General features: G+C 43.8%; 1 protein-coding gene across 1 annotated transcript in view; it reads right to left on the bottom strand.

Moving 5' to 3' along the window:
- Positions 1 to 2,167: 2,167 nt before the first annotated feature.
- The window catches only part of LOC144268218 (pancreatic triacylglycerol lipase-like), a 33,311-nt gene continuing 14,175 nt past the window's right edge, over positions 2,168 to 21,303 (bottom strand). The window contains exons 2-9 of the mRNA XM_077822867.1: positions 18,518 to 18,566; positions 16,914 to 17,068; positions 14,769 to 14,894; positions 11,528 to 11,662; positions 9,862 to 9,970; positions 7,800 to 7,916; positions 7,612 to 7,710; positions 2,168 to 2,250 (exon numbers count right to left, since the gene is read on the bottom strand). Of these exons, the coding sequence (XP_077678993.1) occupies positions 2,168 to 2,250; positions 7,612 to 7,710; positions 7,800 to 7,916; positions 9,862 to 9,970; positions 11,528 to 11,662; positions 14,769 to 14,894; positions 16,914 to 17,068; positions 18,518 to 18,566 (873 nt within the window). The remainder of the gene's footprint in view (positions 2,251 to 7,611; positions 7,711 to 7,799; positions 7,917 to 9,861; positions 9,971 to 11,527; positions 11,663 to 14,768; positions 14,895 to 16,913; positions 17,069 to 18,517; positions 18,567 to 21,303) is intronic.

The raw sequence follows: 21,303 nt of genomic DNA on the forward strand, positions 1-21,303 counted from the left end.
CTGGATCCTTCGGAGATACTGAGCAGCAGGGACACATGGCCCAAGGTAAGAGGGTGCCTCGGTCTCTGGTTCTGTACTGTGGCAGGCAGGAGGGTGGTGGGGGAGCCGGTGTGCCGTATGCACCTGTCCTGCACTGATTGTACCTTGGGGTTCCGTAGTAGCTTTGATGGAAAGGTTGTGATGTATTTAGAGCGCCCTTTGGGGTTGCCCCTTTGAGAGTCCTTTGCCCTAGGCTTTCGTAGCTTCTCGGGTAGATTGTTCTAGCACAAATTCTTGGTGTACTAGGGTTTCATTCACATTTCTGTCTCTGTTTTTTTTTTCAAAGTGTTATATTTTCAGGGTCCTGGTGTGGCCCCAAATGCTCATGAACAACCACAGGATAACCCTGGAGCCCCCCTCTAGTGCTTGGTTACCCAGGAATAGGGGATAAGGGTAATGTAGTAACTGTCACAGTTTGGGGCAACTGCACTTGTATTCGTCCTTTATGGGCCAGCAAGGGCTGACCGCACTCTTAGGCTTCGGGCTCCGCCGCCATCACTTTTCTTGGGCAGAGACACACACATCTCTCCCCCTCCTGACTGAGCAGTTCCCAGGCTGTACAGTTCCCTGCCTACACTGGGAATGGCAAATCAGATTGCCTCAGCAGGCCTGCTTTGCCTTTCCTCAGAGGCTGCAAACAGTGTCATTGCCCACAGTTAAGTAATCGCAAAACTCTTTCTCAGCAAGTGCATTTATCCTTACGGAGAAAACTTATTAAAAGTAACAACAGAACCTATGTGCTTGCTAATAAGCCAATCAGAGATCACCCCAGCTCCAACTAGGGTTCTGGCCAGTGAACAAACCCCACCAAGGGGTTTTTTCTATGGTTACAGGGTTCGTAACCGCGTTGGCTCAGACCTGTGAGTCCTTCATTTATACAGTTGGGCCTCTAATCTTATCTTGATGTACGAGGTGATGAGCAGGTTCCCTCCTGAGGGGGAAGTTTCAAAGGTTGGGTCTGGAGGTGTGGAATTTGCATTCCCCCTGCCCAGGTATTTCCTAGTGAACCTCCTTAACTTTGTTTATCCCAAAAGTTCCTTCTCATCCGGCCCATTATTTTAAAATAGCCATTTGAAGCTCTTATAGGGTTTAAATTAGTCATGTGTCCCTCCTTCATTCAAATTGCTGTCTGTCTGTCTTCTGAGGGTTGTATTCTCACAGTACTGGTGTGGCCCCAAATGCTCATGAACAACTACAGGAAAACCTGTTACATACAATCCCACCATAATAGAGAAACCTTTGCATTTTTAATATAATGAACTCCTAAGACACTTAAACTTTCTTCGGTAGGGTTTAATTTAATTCAGTGAGGGTTGTCCAGGATTTGCAATAATTGCCACGTCTGTCACAGTTAGACAAGTTTGGCAGTATCTCATCAGCTTTTTTGGAGGCACGTGGCTAAAAGAATTATTCTTATTTAAATGCAAATCAGGGGCAGAATTCTGGGCCCTTGCTCTGGTGTGCAAGGGATGAAGAGCGCACACATAGAGTTCTCCTCCTCTTGCACACCCAACCTGCTTCATTGTGTAGAAGCTTGGTGTGGTGGCAGGTTTTGCCATCAGGACTTCACAGGGTTAGTGCCACCGTGGTATAAGCCTCTGCAAATGGAGTGGGGAGGAGTCAGGGTCATGGCCCTGCTTCTTCTCCACAATCGCTAGCTGGGCTAGCCAGGCCATTTAAGAGCAGCGCAGTGGCTGTGCCATCAGGAACTTGGCAGAGACCAGAGTGTCTCCAGAAACTTCTATGAGGCTGGTGCATCTCTGTACTACCCTTATTGTAGAGCTGCGGCTTAATGCTACAGCTTAGTTCCGTCGTTTCTCCATAAGTGGGGAATATTTTACTTTGCGAAGTATTTGTGTGAGATTGCAAAAAGAAAAGGAGTACTAGTGGCACCTTAGAGACTAACCAATTTATGCTCAAATAAATTCATTAGTCTGTAAGTTGCCACTAGTACTCCTTTTCTTTTTGTGAATACAGACTAACACGGCTGCTACTCTGAAACCTGTGAGATTGCAGTGTATAATGCGTAGTTCTGACTTTCACTGAAATGGTGACTTGTTTTTGTGTGGGTCTATTCTTACCTTATACATGTTTTGTATGTTAAGTGTAATGATGTATTTTAATGCATTCAAACAGCAAGGTAAACTGCATAGGGGTTTTCTGCATGTACTCCCGGCATATGTTTAGGGCTATTTTGAGATTTTTTGCCACCTAAACACATTAAAGAGAGAGAATCTTGCAAACGCAACACAGTGGAAAACATTTGTATTTGTCTGTGAGATTCTGTTTGAAAAGATTGTGTCAATATTACAATGTTTATCAGTGCACCTACATATGTAGTCCCGTGGCTCCTGTCTCTTACAAGGGAGATGGACTAGGATAAACTTAAAACAATGACTTCTTGCTTGAAAAACCCATTAATGTGTTTGCACAGAGTTGAGAAAACAAAGAAAACTACCTATTTAAGAATTATTTTCTATCAATAGCTGTGTGTGAAAACAACCTCAGAGAGAGGACAGATAACACAGCAGCTATAGTTGAAGGGATTTAATTTAGCAAGGTGTAAGTAATTGTGGAATTCCATATTTCACGTTTCCATTGCCACAATATGTAGACCTGGGGGGAAAGAAACAACTTGAGTCAATATTTCACTACAAATGTTTTTTCCAAAGGTGTGTAGGAACATTGATTACATTTATTGGCTCATCTGATGCTGCCAGCCAAGATCCTACTCTTCTGGGAGGAGGGAGTACTCCACTTACATAACAATAATTCAGCCAACTAGTATAAAGGGGTGACAAGAACTGATGGAACACTATATATTTCCATCAGTGTGCAGTGCTATCTTCACTTTTGTTGAACACAGGCTTTGCATATTCAGAGCCACATTGTATGATGATCTTGTTAGAAATGGATTTATCTGAGTACTTCCAAACACGGGGGAGCCTGTATATACCCACGAATAAGTCTATGTTGATGTTCTGACTTATTTCTTTGAACAAAAAACATGGTACAAGTTTGTTTCCCTGATGTGACTCCTGGAAATACCTTCCGAGAAAATGACACCTTTGGGCGTGATCTGCACTAACTGGCTGACGGACACTTGAAATGCTGCCTGTAGGGTGGTACTTGTGGAAAGTCATGTCATAGAAATGGTAACCTCAGGGTTCTTTTTAAAAATAAAATAAAAATTATTTAACAAGTATTTATACAGAGTGTAATAAAGGAATATCCTTTAATGCTCTGGGTGCCCTTGTCCATTTTTTTGGCCAAGCCAGGTGAAATCTAACACTCAGCTTTCTGGCATTTTCCTGTCTGCCTGTAACATGATCTCACTGAAACCCCATGTCTGACAAAGTCCAAAAATTCAGGGAGTGTTCCAGGCATCAGTAGGCACAACTCTGTTGATTTTGCTGCAAATACGAGCACCAGAAAAGCCTGATTCAATGGAAAATCAGGGCTCCAAGACTGCCTGGTGCTTCATGCAGAAGAATCTCACTGCCACCCTCTGCTGCTGCTGCCTGGATATATCAGAGGCAAAAGCTTAACTTACAAAAAGAACAAGAGTACTAGTGGCACCTTAGAGACTAACCAATTTATTTGAGCTTAAGCTTTCTTGAGCTACAGCTCACTTCATCTAGCCTGGGCTCCAAAAGAAATAAGAGAGCCTTACAGGGAGGGCTTGGGGTGGGAGGAGAAAGGGGGTGCACAGAGATCCTGGCATGGAGGGAGGAGATGCAGGACCCAGGGATGGGGGGTGCACAGAGACCCTGGAATGCGGGGAAATGAGCGGGGATGCAAAGAGACACTGGTATGTGGCAGAGAGGGGAATGTGAGCTACCCAGCCCCTGGCATGGGGCAAGTGGTAGGGAGGAGCTGCACTGAGTAAATGAAATGGAGGGAGATCGGAGCTTGTGGGGGAGAATGGAGGGATGCAAGAAGCCCCTGGTGTGTGCAATCAGCTCAGTTTACAAAAGCTACAAAGTCTGCACCCTCCCAGTCTAAAAATACACTAGATCAAACAGAATCATCACTCCCCCTGATCAACTTGAATACACAGCAATGACGAATGACTGAAATCAATCAACCCCACACACAGTCTCCAGAGCTACTGTACTTCACTGCATGGAGTTAAAATTGCTTTTTGGATGAAATCTATCTCCATGCAGAAAGCCAGCCTAATGCCTGGGCACCCTTGAACTCCCATTTAAGCTCTGTTTGGAGGGTTTAAATGGGACTGAAGTGGGCCTTGCCCTTGTATGCTAGTTCTTTGCGTAGGGGAGGATATCACCCTTTAGGAGCAAACTGTAATGTCAAATTTGGCTCTTTTTATAAATGAATAAAATGTAGTGTAAGACAAGTGTACTTACACATGTCCATCTTCTTCATTGATTATGTGGACCATTTCTGCTCCCAGTTGGGCCCAAAGCAGAGTAAATATATTCTTATTCCAGAGAAATTCAATCTTCGTAATATTTCTAGGGTTAATTTCAACATCGACGTACTTTGTATAAATGTTACCTTGATGAAGGAGTCCACTGCAAATAGGAGAGGAGAGGACACTATCTGATATGGTCAGGGGCAGGGGTTCTCAACCGTTTTCTTTCTGAGCCCCCTCCCATGTTCTAAAAACTTCACAGCCCAGCTGTGCCACAACTGGTTTTCTGCATATAAAAGCCGGGGCTGCTGTTAGAGGGTAGTAAGCAGGGCAGTTGCCGGGGGCACCGGTAGAGTGACCAGATGTCCCCATTTTATAAGGACAGTCCCAATTTTGGGGGCTTTTTCTTATATAAGCACCTATTACCCCCCATCCCCGTCCCCATTTTTCTTGCTATCTTTTCATCCTACTTGCAAACAGAGGTGTGAATGAAATATAGACACACTACAAAGCCTAGTCTTGTGCCATTGAACTTACCAGATAATTTGGTACTGCTTTGTGAACCTGTCTGTGCCATGGAAAACTATGTTTAGTTCCCCCCTCACTTTCTTCGTGCCAGACAGCTTGATAGATATTTTGTGGCTCCAACCTACATAACAAAAGCCAAATAAAAGTAGATTGCTGGCATTGTTTAGGTTCCTTACAGACTGCAAACAGTGACAGTTCTCTTTTTAAGTGTACTTTTACTGTTCTCATTTGAAGAACAGGCAGCTCAAGAGTCTCAGCAAGAATGGACTTTGGTAAACAGTTTAGTGTTTTTCCTTGGTTGTCAGAGGTCCCTTCCAACTCTGATATTCTATAATTCTATGATAGTAGAGAGACATGGAAAACCACCACCATTCAGCTTATCAAAGGTTTATAACAGCACAGAGAATTACAGCTTTAGATCATCTCATTTCAAACCCCCACCTCTTCTCCCCCCTCCCCATCCATTTGGCTAAATAATTACCCTTCTACACTTACTAGTAAAGGGTGGGTGTGCTCCTGTGTTTAAAAAATATTTTTGGTTTATTTTCTCCAGTTTAGCTGGATATTGATCAGCATAGTGACCCATCATTGGGCAGCCTTCTCTGGGACATGGGAAGCAGATTCCCTAGGGTAAAATAAGAGCGTCTGGGTAATGTGGAATATTTTTCTTTTCATCCTAACTCTTGCAAGACTAAGGCTGAAGAGGTGGCCCTGAGGCTGCAAAAGCCTTGACCATTCTCTTACCACGCTATTGAACCCCACTGCGTTTCAGTGTCCTGTTTCTGATATCAGTTTATTTTCTGATTATTTATGCTTAACCATCAGAGGATGAAACAAACTAACTCTTTACCCATAACAATGAAGGGTGCACTTAACTTCCAGGTGGTGATGGTCTGAACTCTTCCATTTCAAACACTGCCTTTTTTTCAACCTGAGATTTGCGCAAAACTTATGCGAGCCGTAACCCCCCACTGGAAAGTGTAGCATAGGAGACGCTGGCGGTTTCACTTCTACCAGTGGAATCATCGGATACCCAGGATTTCACCATTGGTGCAGCGTGGGAGCCAGGCTCTATCTATATCTATCCTGCCACATGCCTGCTCTCCACCAGCTGGCATTGCTTTATTGCTGTTGGAGCTTTGTTCTCCCCAAGTCCTGATCCCAGTCAGGCACTGGGAGAGCAGAGACTCCCTAGCACCTGACTCTGTGTGTGATGTGTGCACGTGAAAGTAGAGTTGTTCATTTTTGCAGCTCACCCATTCTTGGGCTGTTCTGCTTACCGACTGGAAGAACGCGTATGTCCTGCAGGGATATCCGAGAAATCCATTGGGATGGAGGATACTTTGAAAATAAAACTGATGGCTGCGTGAATGATGGCATAAAAGGTAATGGGCCTCTGTTGAAACAAAATTCTGAGTGTCTGTGAAACCATCTTCTATTACATTTGGCCATGTAGAGCAAGGGTGGTTTTTTCTCCTTTATAACAATAATAAAAATGCTGGCTGGAAGGATAGCATGGTCCTGTAGCATTTCTTAAGGAGAATCTTATGGGTTTCTGGTTGTCAATAGCATACGAGAAGCTTGCTGCTTCAATTGACCCATGCACTGACTTCTCATAGCTAGAAAACTGGGTTCACCCCTGCCTAAGATCTCTTGTGGATATTGATCCATCTTAGAAGACAGCTACGCAACACAGTATCGTTTTTGTGTTGCAGCATGCCATAAAGCAGCAGTTCTCAAACTGTGGGTTGGGACCCAAAACTGGGTCGCAACCCCATGTTAATGGGGTAGGCAGGGCTGGCTTAGACTTCCTGGGGCTGAAGCTGAAGCATCACCGCCCGGGGCCGAAGTCCGAGGGCTTTAGCCCTGGGCGTCAGGACTCAGATTACAGACCCCTGCCTGGGACTAAGACCTAGGGCTTCGGCTTTGTCCCCTGCCACCTGGGGCTCGGGCTGGCTCAGGCTTCAGTCCCCCTCCTGGGGTCATGTAGTAATTTTCATTGTCAAAAGGGGGTCGCGATGCAATGAAATTTGAGAACCCCTGCCGTAAAGATGCAATTCAGATAAACTGAATAGAGTATAAGGGATACACAAGCTTTGTGCCCACCATTCCAAGCCATGTGGAAAGGGGATTCTTTCCCCCTTCTCCTTGGAGACGTTCAGCCCACTCTTTGGCTCAAGTTGCTAGAAGGAGGGGAGATGCACTCAGGCTCTGTGCCTTTGCTCAATGCCTTGTGGGTGCTGGATGCAGCGTGGTGAGAGGTGTCACTTGCAGCCTCTGTTCCAAAGTGGGAGCTACCGCTGCCCCACCATAGGTACAGTCATGAGCTTGTCCTCACCCTGGCCAGACACTTCCCATTACAGCTGAAGCACTAACTGAGCTCTGCCCCAAATCTGCAGTCAAATTATGGAAATTAAGGCTGATCCCACATCTTCTGTATGCCCATTTCTCCCCTCACGCTACCTTCAGGCCATCATGGCTGTCATCTGGCCCTCATTGTTTCATGCTTTTTTTCCCCACCCATCATCAAATATGCAAAAACATTATTTTTAAAATAAAACCCTCAAAAAAGCTCCATTTGTCATGGTCAGAACTATAAAATGAACAGACACTGTGAGTTAATGCTGCAGATGTTTGAAGTAGATTTATCTTCAGCGAAGATTTACCTTTTTTAGATGGAATAATTACATCATCGCATCCAGGCATAATACTTCCTCCATTTGGGTAAAAGTCAAGGTGGCCAGAGGTATTAACTATTCCAGCTCCTGAAACACATACATGACATGGTGAGTGCCTCAGATAATTCAGTGTCAGGACTGTTGCTGCAAATGTTTGCTTGTATGTGGGACCTTACCTACAGTAGGAAATTGAGCAGCATTACTATGAATAACGTCAACAAATCTTGCATCCGTAGGGTCCAATCTGACTTTTGGCGGAGTGCCTTCAAAAAGGGGCCCAGCGGGGTCCAAGCCTAAAGAGAAACAAATTATTCACTGTTTGATTGGAAAAAAATTGTACGTATGCAGAGCATCAGTTTCAAATGAAGTATATAATGCATGGTGAGGAGTAATGTAAACATGGGTTAGAACCCCAGGCCAGTGCACTGAACATTTTAATGTAATAAACATTTGCACAGTGTCAAAACACTTACAAAAATCAGAATACTTCATAAAATGTAGTCACTACAAGGAGAATGAAGTCTCGTTTCTCTTGGTTGTCTACTGTTTTTCCCAAGTGATCTAGAAGTGAGTCTCAATTTCCAGAAGGCAGCCTTTCTGCAAACTTATCCCAGCACAAGCAAAGTGCTATCAGTTAGTGTATAATGGTGTCATATTGCCAAGGATAAGGAGGGATTTTAACACAGTGATCCAGTTTCCTACATTTTCTGCTGGTGTGGAATGGAGGGACTAAAGAGTTTTTGATCAGTTATTTATTTGTATTTTAGTAGCACCCATTGGGCCCAACTGTAATAGGCGCATTACAAACGCAAAGTGAGAGACCGTCCTTGCACAAAGGAGCTTGCAATCTAATTAGAGAAAAGAAGCATTATCATCATTATCCCCCTTTTACAGATGAAGGACTGAAGCACAGAGCTTGTGACTTGCTCAAGGGCACACAAGAAGCCTTTCATAGAGCCAGATCCATCCTAGTCCAGTGCCTTAATCACCAATCTCCTGTCACTAGCAGCAGTAACTTCTACAAATGAATCTGGGCAAGTGTGGCAAAAAAACCAAAATACAACACAGGAATGCAGTTATAGCCTGTCTGACTTGTCTGGTTGTGCCCACAAATCCTTAGCAGGGTCCAACAGCTGTCCAGGGAGAACCACCTCCTCCCAATGCTTAGACCTCCATCGTGGTTTAAAACAAGAGCATGTGGTGGAATGGTGCTCCACTCTAGCAGGAGCCCCTTGCTGTAAGAGAACACTGGATCTGTGCTACAGGCTCTTCCTGCCTTAGGCAGAGCTAGTTTGGTGTCGGAGAGAGGTGAGGCTGTGACTACCCCCTTTCTATACTCTGCTGGAGCAGTGCTTGTCCTCATGGGAGTGCAGGGATTGCTGTCGCGCTCTGCTGCTGTGCAGGTGCATGTAGGGGTGGGGAAAACCAAGAGAAAGCACAGAAAAGTCTTCAGGGGACTTGTGTGGTTATTTCCTCTCAAAGGCCTGGGAAAAGGTCATTTAGTGGGATTGTAGCCCGTGTTCCCGCCCCACCTCTTAAACCCATTCAGAGCAAGACATATGTCTCAACAGTGGCCATTGGGAGACTCCTTGGATGAGACTCCGATGAAGTGAGCTGTAGCTCACGAAAGCTTATGCTCAAATAAATTGGTTAGTCTCTAAGATGCCACAAGTACTCCTTTTCTTCTTGGAGGCAGAGTGTATCTGTCTTGTTAATAAGTCCCATCCCAATTCCCACTTCCACTGAAAGTACGTTAAGCAGAAACTTAAGTTTTACTTTGCAAATGGATTGGAAGGCATGGAAAAGTGTGTGTGGAGAGAAACTTGCCAGTCGTATCTCAGGTCATCATTTGCTTGAGAATACTAAAAATACAGATCTGCATAAGAATCCTTATTGTTGCTATTTTAATACTATTACTAAACCAATACGGATAACATTGCATTTTCAGTTAACAAACACAACGATAAATGTTGAATATCTACCAGTGTGCGATGGACTAGTTTTTTTATTTAAATATTTTGCTTACTCATGTTAAGACCGTAAAGAATGCATAGTGACGTCTATAGGAACAACACACAGAACGGGCTAAATTCCGCTGTGGCATAAGCAAGCACAACTCATTGAAGTTGGTGAAGATACATCCACTTACGCCTGTTTGGCTCAGTAGGTCCAGCTTTGCAAACTTCTTTCCTCTTAAAGAACATACCCTGTAATGTTCCATCTTAGTGCCTAGCCTACCGGTTATTCTTTTGATGCCTCGTATTCTTCTTCCTGCATCTCCTGCAACATGTGCACCCAGACTATGGCCGATGATATGGATATGAGAAGGGCAGTATCGAAACATTTTCTGATGAGTTTTTGAAAAAAAGAAAATGGAACATATGTATTTAAATGTCAAACACAGAGGATGCCTTATTTTCATAGATTTTTACAGCCAAAAGGGACCATTGTGATAATGTAGTCTGACCTCCTGCATAACACTAGTCATAGGACTTCTCTGTATTAATTCTTGTTTGAACTAGAACATTTTAAAATAAATCCCATCTTGATTTAAAGATTTCCAGTGATGGAGAATTCATCACAACCTTTGGTTAGTTGGTCCAGTGGTTAATTACCTTCGCTGCTAAAAGTGGGCACCTTACTTCTAGTATGAATTTGTCTAGCTTCATGTTCTAGCCCAGAGGTGGGCAAACTACGGCCTGCGGGCCACATCTGGCCCGCGAGACCGTCTTGCCCAGCCCCTGAGCTCCTGGACTGGGAGGCTAGCCCCCGGCCCCTCCCCTGCTGTCCCCCCCTGCCCCGCAGCCTCAGCTCACTCGCTCCGCCGCCGGCGCAATGCTCTGGGCGGCAGGGCTGTGAGCTTCTGGGGCAGCGCAGCTGCAGCGCCCGGCCTGACTGGGTACCTACTAAAAGCATTGGCAAAAGTTATAAGGAAAGTGAGTAACACTGTAAATTGGAAGCCTGGGATTCTTTCATTTAAAGGTAAAAGCATTTTAAAATACTGTAGTCAAAGTTTTTTCTGTTCCTCTATCAAGGAAGACAAGCAAATATGGCTGGATGCACTTATTCTGGTACATGCATAAGCAAGTTAGGTTCCTTAGAGGCTAACCAATTTATTTGAGCGTAAGCTTTCGTGAGCTACAGCTCACTTCATCGGATGCATTCAGTGGAAGTGAGCTGAAGCTCACGAAAGCTTACGCTCAAATAAATTGGTTAGTCTCTAAGGTGCCACTAGTACTCCTTTTCTTTTTGCGAATACAGACTAAAACGGCTGCTACTCTGAAACAAGTTAGGTTGTGGACTCCAGGCAACGAGTCACTGTCACTTTCATTGTCACAAAAGTTGCAACTCCTTGGGTCAAATACACCCATATACAGTGAATATACAAATACAGTTGAGAAAGCAAAGAAATATTACAAGGAGTCTGGTGCAAATAAATCTGTTAGTCTTTAAGGTGCTACCGGACTCCTCCTTGTTTTTAGAAAAGGAGTACTTGTGGCACCTTAGAGACTAACCAATTTATTTGAGCATAAGCTTTCGTGAGCTACAGCTCACTTCATCGGATGCTTGTTTTTGTGGATACAGATTAACATGGCTACCCCCGATACAAAGAAATGTTGCCACCTGCTGGTCTTTTAAGTTATTTTGTCACTTCTATCATATTAATGCACTATCTTTAGGACATATCTTAGTACCATGTGTGGCTGTGTGAGGTATCCCCATTTTGATGGTTCTCAACTATCTGCTGTGTTCTTCACTTCCCAAACATTAACTTTTTGAATCATACTTTTCTGGCCACAAGAAAATAGGATCAGAGCACAAAGACACCAGTTACATAAACCCATTATGCTCAAGTGACTCTTAGCTTTAAAAAGTAACTTAAAATTCACAATATTTTTTTTACCATAAGAGTATTTATGAAATAAGCAATCTCCGCCCCAACAACACGGATGTTGTTCACTGCACTGATGTATATGCCTTTTGCACCTTCTGCCCAGTCCACGGCAATGCAGTTCACATCTTCCACTTCCACTAGCAGCTAGTGTGTAAACAGAAAACAAAGAATGTACGAAAGCATACAGTAAAATACGGATTCAACTTAAACCTAAATGAATCGTTTAGTAAATTGAGCATTTGGGTTGCTTGTTGTTTACAAAGGACAACATTTTACTGCGGCACTTACACACATTAACCTGGGTCTTCTCATGAAGCACAATGTGATGAAAACTTTGACATTCATACAAACAGATGCCTGAACTTTAAAAGAGCACACTCAAAATATTTTTTCAATTTTTGTCACCATAAACACTTATTTCAGATCAGAACTATAAACTGATTTATTGCAGTATACAATTTCTGGCTGTTTTGTTTTGTCTCTTCTGTAAACAGTTTAATGAAACCATTAATTTTTAAAGCTCTCCAATTCTGAAATAGGCAACTGACAGTGAGGGGCTTAGATCTGAGTGGGAGGCTTCTACAGCAGCTCGTAAAGTTAAAAGCCTGGTGACTTTCACACTGGAGGCTTACAAACGTCAGGGATATTACTCTCTAATTGCCCATCATAACTCAGCATTTACTATAATAAGAATGCAAACATGAAGGTTTGCACTGTGCTTCTATAGTCTGTCCTCTTCGCAAGCCAGTATGTCTGTGCTGACCCATGAACAGTGCAGAGAAGGAATCATGCCTTAGAGAGAGGATTCCTTCCCTGCTTCCTATTTTGTGCCACAGGACCAGTAATTAGATGCTGGTGGATTACTACAAACAGTTCAGCTGCTCTGCTTAGAGGAGCGAAGGCTCAACTTCCTGCTCTGGGGTGGGTTGGGGGTGGAAGCACATAGAGTGTCGGTTTGCCACTTTATGCCTAGACCCAAGGTTTGGGGAGGAGATGCAGGGGTTTGTGGGGTTCTTACCGCTCTCATTCCCCTGAGCAGGTACATGGACCACATTGTAGCCTGGCCTTTTTTCTATTCAATGGATGAAGGTAAATTTGGGTCATATTATCCGGTATAACATGAGACAGCGAGAGACACTGTATGGCGATCTCTTATTTTTTCCATTTTAAGGTTAGTATTTTGCATCAAGAGACAGTATAAAACAGCCTCCACTGAGAGGACATCGAAATATTTAGTTTCACTTCTCTGCTGTGTATTGACTTTTCAAGATATTTTTGGTTGTGGGTTGTTTATTTTTCTGAAATGTCTAAGATGATTCCAGTAATTGCAAGTAGAGCTCTTTGGAAAATATTTTCCTCTAGAAAATTTCAAATTTACACTGAAAAACTGACCATTTTAATTCAGAAAAGTTCTATTTTCTGAAAACTCAAAATATCCCTTAGAAAACTGATATTTTTCACAGTCATTTTGTCAAAAGTCCAATTTTCCATTGAAAAATAGTTTTGATGGTAAATTTTCGACTTGCCTTAACTGAGAGTTCTGGGTATGAATTGTGTACTAAATCAGGCCAGCATATTGGTATTACTGTAGATTCTAGCCTTCATGTGCTTTATTCTTTCAGAAGGATCTACTCAAAAGCAAACTAACTTTTGGATAAAATTTTTTTTTAACTTTTAAATTTAAATTTTCAGTTTTGCAAACAAGCATTGTTGAGTTCAAGAAATGTGTGTGTCTGTATACTCTCTCTCTCTCTCTCTCTCTCTCTCTCTCTCTCTAGTTTTAAAGTTTGTCCTCTCTTCTGCATAGGGTGTAGAAAGTAACAAGACCATCTGTTAGCTTCAGCACAGTTAACCAAACCGCAAGGAGCAAAAAAGTTATTAAGGCTATGTCTACACTATCACTTGTGTGGATAAAATTTTTGTCGGTCAGGGGTGTGAAAAAAACACCCGTGATTGACATAAGTTTCAACCACAAAAGCGCTGGTGTGGACCGTGCTATGTCGGCTGGAAAGAGCTCTCTCCTGTCAGCACAGAGCGGCTACATGGGAGTCCTTATAGTGGCGCAGCTGTGCTGCTGTAAGGTCTGTAGTGTAGACACTGCCTAAGTTTCAATATCAGAAAGTTTGGAACATTGTAGGCTTGGCATGAGATCAAAATAAAATTAAACACCATCTCAATTAGAATAAAAATCCAACTTCTCAGGCCAATTTGCTAAGATGCCAATACTACAAAGACTTACACATTTGCTTCATTTTACTCTCTCTGAGTGGGCCCATTACTCGCAGTGTGTAAAGTTAAGCAGGTGTGCAGGCCTTCATAATGTCAGGGCCTAAGGTATTATCTACTTTCCAGTTACGCAACAGTTAGCTTGATCCTGAGTATAAACTGATTTCCCCTGGAGCCTTGTGCCATAGGCTCTCTCTGCTTTTGCAGATTGCTGTTTGTTGAGGCTCAGACTTTCCTCTTTTTATTTTGCTGTGTAGAAGTCCTACTTTGGGAAGAAATTTCTTTTTCTCTGTATATATGTGCATATATCATTGCTTTCCATTCATTTGTCCAAAGTAGAATTTACTCCGTTAGACTGATGGACATAAGGAGCCATAATAATTCTGCAAGACTGGGGCTAAATTTTCGGGCTGGCTTGTGAGTGGTGATGTCAGAGGGATAGTCCCCTCCAGCTGAGAGGTGGCATAGCTGAGTTGATAGCACACTGCCCAGGAATTCAGATGACTAGGGTTCTAGTCCAGGCTCTGCCACCAGTCTGCTGGGTGACTATGGGTAAGTCATTTTACATCTGTGTGCCTCGTTTTCCCCATCTGTTAAATGGGGATAATGACACTGGCTGCCTTTGTAAAACACTTTGACATCGTTGGATAAAAGGAACTATATAAGAGCTAGGTGTTAGTATTGTTACCTCCCCCAACCACCCAGGAAGGAGTGGACGCCACAAGAAGTATAGCTTTTTCTTCCAAAGCTGGACTACTACAAAAACATATGCACATCCTTGAACCCAGCCCTGCATTCTCATTTCCTGTGAAAGCCATATGGAATGTACAGTCCAATTCACTCCCACACCCACGTTCGTGAAAAGGGCGAGGTGATTATTAAAGTTGTTACATATGGTTTAGCACCCCTTGCCCATTAGTAACATCAAGTGGTTGTCAAAATGCAAGCTTAATATTAGCGTTTAAGAAACAGCGATTGAATGTGGCTGCAGTTAAGTTGGAAATTATAGGATATTCTCTCATACCAAGCACATCTTTACCACCCAGCCACGTTTTCCGGTGCTCATGAATCCATGAACAATGAAGCGAGTTTTCCTATGTGAGCAGAAATGTGAGTCTTTGATAGTTGAGGGATGTATTGCAGAGATCACCTGTTTTGAGCAAAAACAACAGTAATAAATATCATCCTCTGTTTTGTCATCTTCCAACTCTTCTTAGCTAGGAAATAAAAACAAAATATGGTCCAGATCGTCCCTTATATAGGATGCTATCTTCACTCCTGGAAACCCCTGGGTCTCATTGGCTCCCCACAGCTCCCTGCCTCTCTAACCTCAGTCACAGCATAGTTCCTGTACTGTCCCGGGTGCTCCACACTACTCCTCTCTGTGTACAAAGAGCTCTTTATACAGAGCCAACCAGTATAAGATAATCACAGTGAGCAGTATCCCACTGAGTATCCTCCTCCCAGCTCCTGCCTGCCCCCTTACTGACCTAATTCCTGACTCCCCAATTCTGCAGTGCAACTGAAGAGTGGCTTTGGGAAGTCACAGGCGATGGAATCATTGAGGTCGCTCTCCTCTCCAAATATGCTGGTACAGCTCCATGCTAGGTGCAGTAGTGGAGGCCTGTTGTACATTAATTTAGTATGGCCCTTTCTTCTGCTGCCAAAATGATCTCTAACCCTCAGTTTGGCTTTTTAAACTAATGCTAGGTCTATGTTCTGGGTGTGTGGAGAGAGTGGGACTCTGAAGCATTCCAGGACAATGCCCCTACAAGCTTAGTTTGAGTCATTTGTATTCAGTGCAGGTTGAGCTGCTGGGCAATAATACAAGGTACATGCTACCTGATTTAATGTACTGGATAGCAGTAATGTTTTGTGTAACCCACTGGTGAGGGTATGTTACATGTCCTCATGTGCCCTCTCGTAGCCCTGGCTAGGGAGCTTTAATAGCTCCTGTCTTTACCTTTTGAGGTGCCCAGTTGGGTCCCTGTTGTGTTGGCCAAGATGGGTGGCTGTCACATTTACACCGTCACAGCTTGTGAAGGTTGCACTTTTTCTGTTCATGCATAACACAAAAGGCAAAATGTTCAGAAGTTCCTAAGTCCCATTTTTAGAAGAGTCTTAGGCACTTAGGAGCCTAAGTCCCATTGACTTTCAGTGAGACTTAGGAGCCTAAGTCATTTTTCTAAGTCACTGAAGTGTATTTTGAAAAGGTGACCCCCTGGGCACGTCTCACTTCCACCCCCAAAGTGATATAGCTCTGGCTCAGTGGGATGGCACTAGTACTACAGTGTCTCTGGGGTAGCGGCAGAAGCGCTGGCTTCCTCACGCTGCTCCACTGCCTCCCCCTGACCTGCAGGATGAGATGGCCGTTCATGCTCCATGCCCGTTCAGGTTTTGGCTTCTGCTGAAATTGCCAACAAGGGCACCCATTAGGGTGGTGGTTTGTATGATGAAGGCAGCTATGTTCTGGGGAAATGGACTGAGACCACAGACTTCACATAGGCCACCACAGAGGAAGAATCTTCATTTGAAGCTGAACTTGGCTGCAGTGGCTACAGGTATTTTCCCCTTGCAATTTCCCCAAGCCATTCTTTTCCCCTCAATTCCACTTCTTCACTCATCTTCCCTTACTGGCTGCATATTTGAGTTTAAAATTACGTTGGCTTTAAAAGGCAGCATGGGGGGGAGGAGCCTAATCCTGGTTCTGCTCTGGACTTTCTATGTGGTTTTTGGCAAATCATATCATCCCTGCCTCAGTTTCCCCATCAGTAAAATGGTGATGTTAGCTCTCCTATCTGTCAGGGGTGATTAAGCACCTAGAGCACTGCATAAATGCTACTGACTATTAAAACGTGTCTCCCGGTTTTCCTCAGAGAATTAAATGTGTTACAAACAGTAGTAGTCTGCAGCATTCCTAGTTCCTTGCACAGGAAAAGTGCCAGAAAAAGGTTTCATTTGTTTGGTTCATTTTTCAGTTTGTGCATGAAAATATTTCAGTTTTTACCCCAGTGACTTTAACCTCTGTTAGTTACTGCATCTAACAACAAGCTGACTCTTTATTCCCTGACTCAGTTTCTCATGGTGAGTGACGTGCTCTTCCTACGGAGCTAGTGAACATTGGCAGGTGTAATTAATTTTTAATATTAAAATAGAGGTAGGTTCTCACTTGAGAGTTATTTCTAGTTTCTTTAGTGTAAAGAGTGAAGCTGATGTTCATACTCTCTGGAGAGTCGGGTAAACCTCCCAGATATCTCCCTGGTATTCCAGCCCATGGCGGTTTATCTGAAAAGCAGCCAAGTCGTTGATAGCAAACTTTTTCGCCTGTAGCATACAAAGCAAATCATTAGTATTTTGTAATCCATTACAGTTAGATGGTGCATTGGAAGCTGCAACAACTTTGAAAGAAGCAGACACTGGGCTTTGGTTTTATGATTCATTTTGAAGTCCAAATTCTTTCTGTCGGTATTAGCTAATGCAGATAATAGAGTATAGATCTTAGTGACTCATCAAACACAATGAAAGACCAGGATACTTTTGTGGCAGCTTTTTTCCCTTAGGGTTGTAGAATCCTCATACAAAAGTAAAAGAAGAGACTTTAAAAACTGTGTGCTGGTGTTACTACTGCCAGCTCCTAACTCAAAAGAACAAGTGTGTATGTCACAGTTCCCAGGTTAACTGCATCCCTGACCCTCCCTGGTCTTCGTGAGGGCACCCCACTTAGGTCTCAGGCTCTAGCCGTCACCTTTCTTGGACTGGGATCCTGTGATCTGCTCCCTCTGGACCAGGAAAGTAGCCTGCAGACTCCTGCAGTTCTCTGTGATCACCTCAGCAGAACGGCCTTCCCATCAGCACCTGGTCTCTCAGGTGCAATGCCAGGGTGAGCAGCCAGCTCTCATGGAGCACATTACTATTTATTCAGAGCAAAAGCATTTAAGAGAAAACATAAAAACAAACAGCTTCTATGCATGCCTCGCTTACCAGATGTCACCCATCTTCCACACAGAGACCCTGATAGGGCTAAAGTACTTCGGGCACTTTCCTAGCACCTGTCTCTCATGCTCGCAGTCTCATGTCAGTTCTTGGACTGACTGTGAGTGACCCTCCCCTCTGATCAGGGCTGTCACTTGATACAGTTTCAAGTCATTTTGTATGAGGCTTCTTGGACCAGGTTGAACTAGCATATGCTATTTCCCCAGGGCCCAAACTTCAAAAGTCTGGTTACCTGCAATTTTTCAGCATTGGGAATTGCATTAATTACTCCCTACTGAGTTCAGCTCCTGCAGGATGCACCTTTTAGTTCACCTGTTGAGCCACCCAACCTAGCCATCCCATGAAGATACATGCAACATTTATAAAATTGATACAATATCAAGGGATTACAATCTTTGAATCCTGAGCACTTATTATTTCCTTTGACTTTTCTGTTCATCGCAAACACTGTTCATGACACTGAGCACTCCTACTGCGCTGTTCCTGGGAAACGGTGCACACGTGTAAAATAAGTATGTCCATAGGACTTTGCAGAATCAAGGTCTAAAGGTGAACAAGGGGGGTCTATGCATCGCGTGAGCTCTTATAATAGAACTTAAGTGGTTCACAGGCCTTTTGCTAGTTCTCGGCACCAAGTGAACTGCATCATAAGTCATATAGAATAAATTGAGTGCAGAGGAAAATGAATTTCCGTTGTACCTACATTCATTTTTTATTTCCATTTGAACATGACTAAATTCACCATGTTTGGTGTAGTTATTTATAAATATGGTATCTCACCTGCTGTTGGGTCCAGCAGATAAAATGCAGCAATCCAAATTCCAATCATCTAAAGTAAATTAAATATACATGTGAAGTTCAGGTAAAGCATTTTATTTGGATACTAATTGATTTAGATTTATTCATCTTGTAAAAAGTGTATAATACAACAGTATTTTCCCAGCGACCAATATAGCACTCAATCTAGCATGAATTTCTATGCATTCATTCCTTTATGTCCTGCAAAGTAAAGGTAGCATGTCCTTAAATGTGCCCTTTAATCTACTCCTGTTTCAAAGCAGGGTAGATCAAAATGCACAACAGAACATTTAGGGCATGGCTAGGGTGACCAGACAGCAAATGTGAAAAATTGGGACAGGGGGTGGAGGGTAAAAGGAGCCTATATTAGAAAAAGACCCAAAATCGGTACTGTCCCTATAAAATCGGGACACCTGGTCACCCTAGGCATGGCAGCAAGGTCTACATGGACACTTACAGCATGGCAGGCTACTGCAGGGTAGATTTACACCCCAGCTTGCTGCAACCTAAGTGCTCATGTAGCCAAGCATTAGTGTAAAGCTCTGTTTTCTTGATGTCTCCTCGTCAGCAGATGCCCCTTTTTAGTTCACCAGTTATTTTTTCTGCTTTCTGCAATGTCGTTTTTTCTTAGATTAAAAATTCCAATTTATGTCTTACACTTAGCCTGATAGTGCATTCTATGCATCCCCCCCAACTCCCATTACCGTCCCTGGAGAATTTTGTGTGTGCGAGAAATGCAGGCTCTAACTTCGTGAGGGAATAAATTCTGTCTCAAGTAGATCTTGGAAATGTTCCGACAAAACAGCGTTTGAGCTCTGCCCCTCCTTGTGATTCTGCTTTCATCTCTATTCCCACTCCCAAGAAACTACGCAAGCCTACTCCCTTTATCTCCTCTGACACTGTGCCACAAACTTAGCACCCTCCCAGTTGCAGTCTTCCAACAATCCTCCACTTTGCCTTTCAAATCTCTCTTCAAATCCTCTTCTCCCTCCCCACCCACATGGTTTTGCATACAAGGTGTTTGGAAGCCCTGGGCTCAGCTCCTGACTCCATGCCAGAGAACCTGGAAGCCCTGAGAACCCAGGTTTGCGCCAGGCCTCTAGGGGCTTCCAGGGTCCCAAGTCAGCTGGCTCCCGGGCTGCCCAACTTCCGCAGCCTGGTGAGCCAGTTGCCCCAAGAGTCAGGAAGCCTAGGGAGCCAGCAGGGGTCCCTGGCCTGAGCAGTCGAGAAACCCCGGCTGCCCCAGAGCTGCAGACCCTATAAGCTTTGTCAGCTGCTGAGTGAAAATGACACAAACTGAGAAGATTCATCTTCTGCCAACCACTGAATAGCAGCACTGAAACTGACTCAGCAGCTGCTGAGTCATGGGACCATTTTGGAAACACCTTGTTTTGGCCAGCTCTAATTTGAAGGCTTTTGATTATTCCATCATCTCCGAGGAGCTGGGTAAAGTCCGGAGGGGAACAAAAGACAGTGACATGCAAAACTTATTAGAGGGTCACACACTTTTTGTTTCTTCTGTGGGCTGAACGCTGGGCTCACACCAGGGGCTCCTAGTGTTATTTACCCCATCACATCACCCAAGAACCAGGGGTCATCCAATGAAATTAATAGGCAGCAGGTTTAAAAACAAATTTCTTTACACAACGTATAGTCTAGGGTGACTAGATGTCCCGATTTTATAGGGACAGTCCCTATTTTGGGTCTTTTTCTTATATAGGCTCCTCTTACCCCTCCCACCCCCATCCTGATTTTTCACATTTGCTGTCTGGTCACCCTAGCACAGTCAAGCTGTGGAAGTTGTTGCCGGGGATGTTGCGAAGGCCAAAAGCATAACTGGATTAAAAAAAAAGAGAAGTTCATGGAGGATAGGTCCATCAATGGCTATTAGCCAGGATGGTCAGGGATGCAACTTCATGCTCTGGGTGTTCTAAAACCTCTGACTGCCAGGTGCTGGGACTGGATGACAGGAATGGATCACTCAGTAATTGCCTTGTTCTTGTCATTGGCCACTGTCAGAAGAAAGGATCCTGGGCTAGATGGCCCATTGGTTTGACCCAGTATGGCTGTTCTTATGTTCTTATGTTCCTTGCATTCTTCCATTCCCATACAAGCTCCTGATGTGGCCTCCCAACCTCCTCTATTTCAGGGACTCTTTGCAACCCCCCAACCCTTTATTCATGCCAGATTTAGCTCAGTATGCTTTAGGATTAATACACAGGACCAAATCCTCAGTTGGTGTATATCCGCTAAGCAACATGGCCTTTGAAGCTACAACAATTTATACCAGCTGAGGGTATGCCTAAGGATATGATATAAACAATTATAAGCTCCTTTCTTTGGCCTTCTACTTCAGTCCCACCCCCCTCCAGTCCACATGGAATAGCTACTGGAGAACAGCAATGCCAGTGAATTTCCCTGTGTAGGCTGCCCTAAAAGTGGCAGTAAAAATCACAAATCCTCTCCTGCCAATTCCGTCACATCACACCCCTCTCAAATGCATATGCAGACTGACCCAGTCCCGTATGTATTTTAAGCTCCTTACTGCATCAGAACCTTTCTCAATTCTGCCCGTGTTTATAATTCTGCTATCATCTCTTCTTTTATTCACACCCGTGAGGCACTGCATAAGCCAAATCCCTTTGTCTCCTCTTACAGTGCCTCAGACTTAAAACACCCTCCTAGCTGCAGTCTTTTAAGCATTCTCCCTTTTGTCTTTCAAACCTCTTTTTATATCCTTGCTGCACTTCACCCCCCCCCCCCACCGT

The sequence above is a fragment of the Eretmochelys imbricata genome, chromosome 7, assembly GCF_965152235.1.
Source record: "Eretmochelys imbricata isolate rEreImb1 chromosome 7, rEreImb1.hap1, whole genome shotgun sequence".
Classification (NCBI taxonomy): Eukaryota; Metazoa; Chordata; order Testudines; family Cheloniidae; genus Eretmochelys; species Eretmochelys imbricata.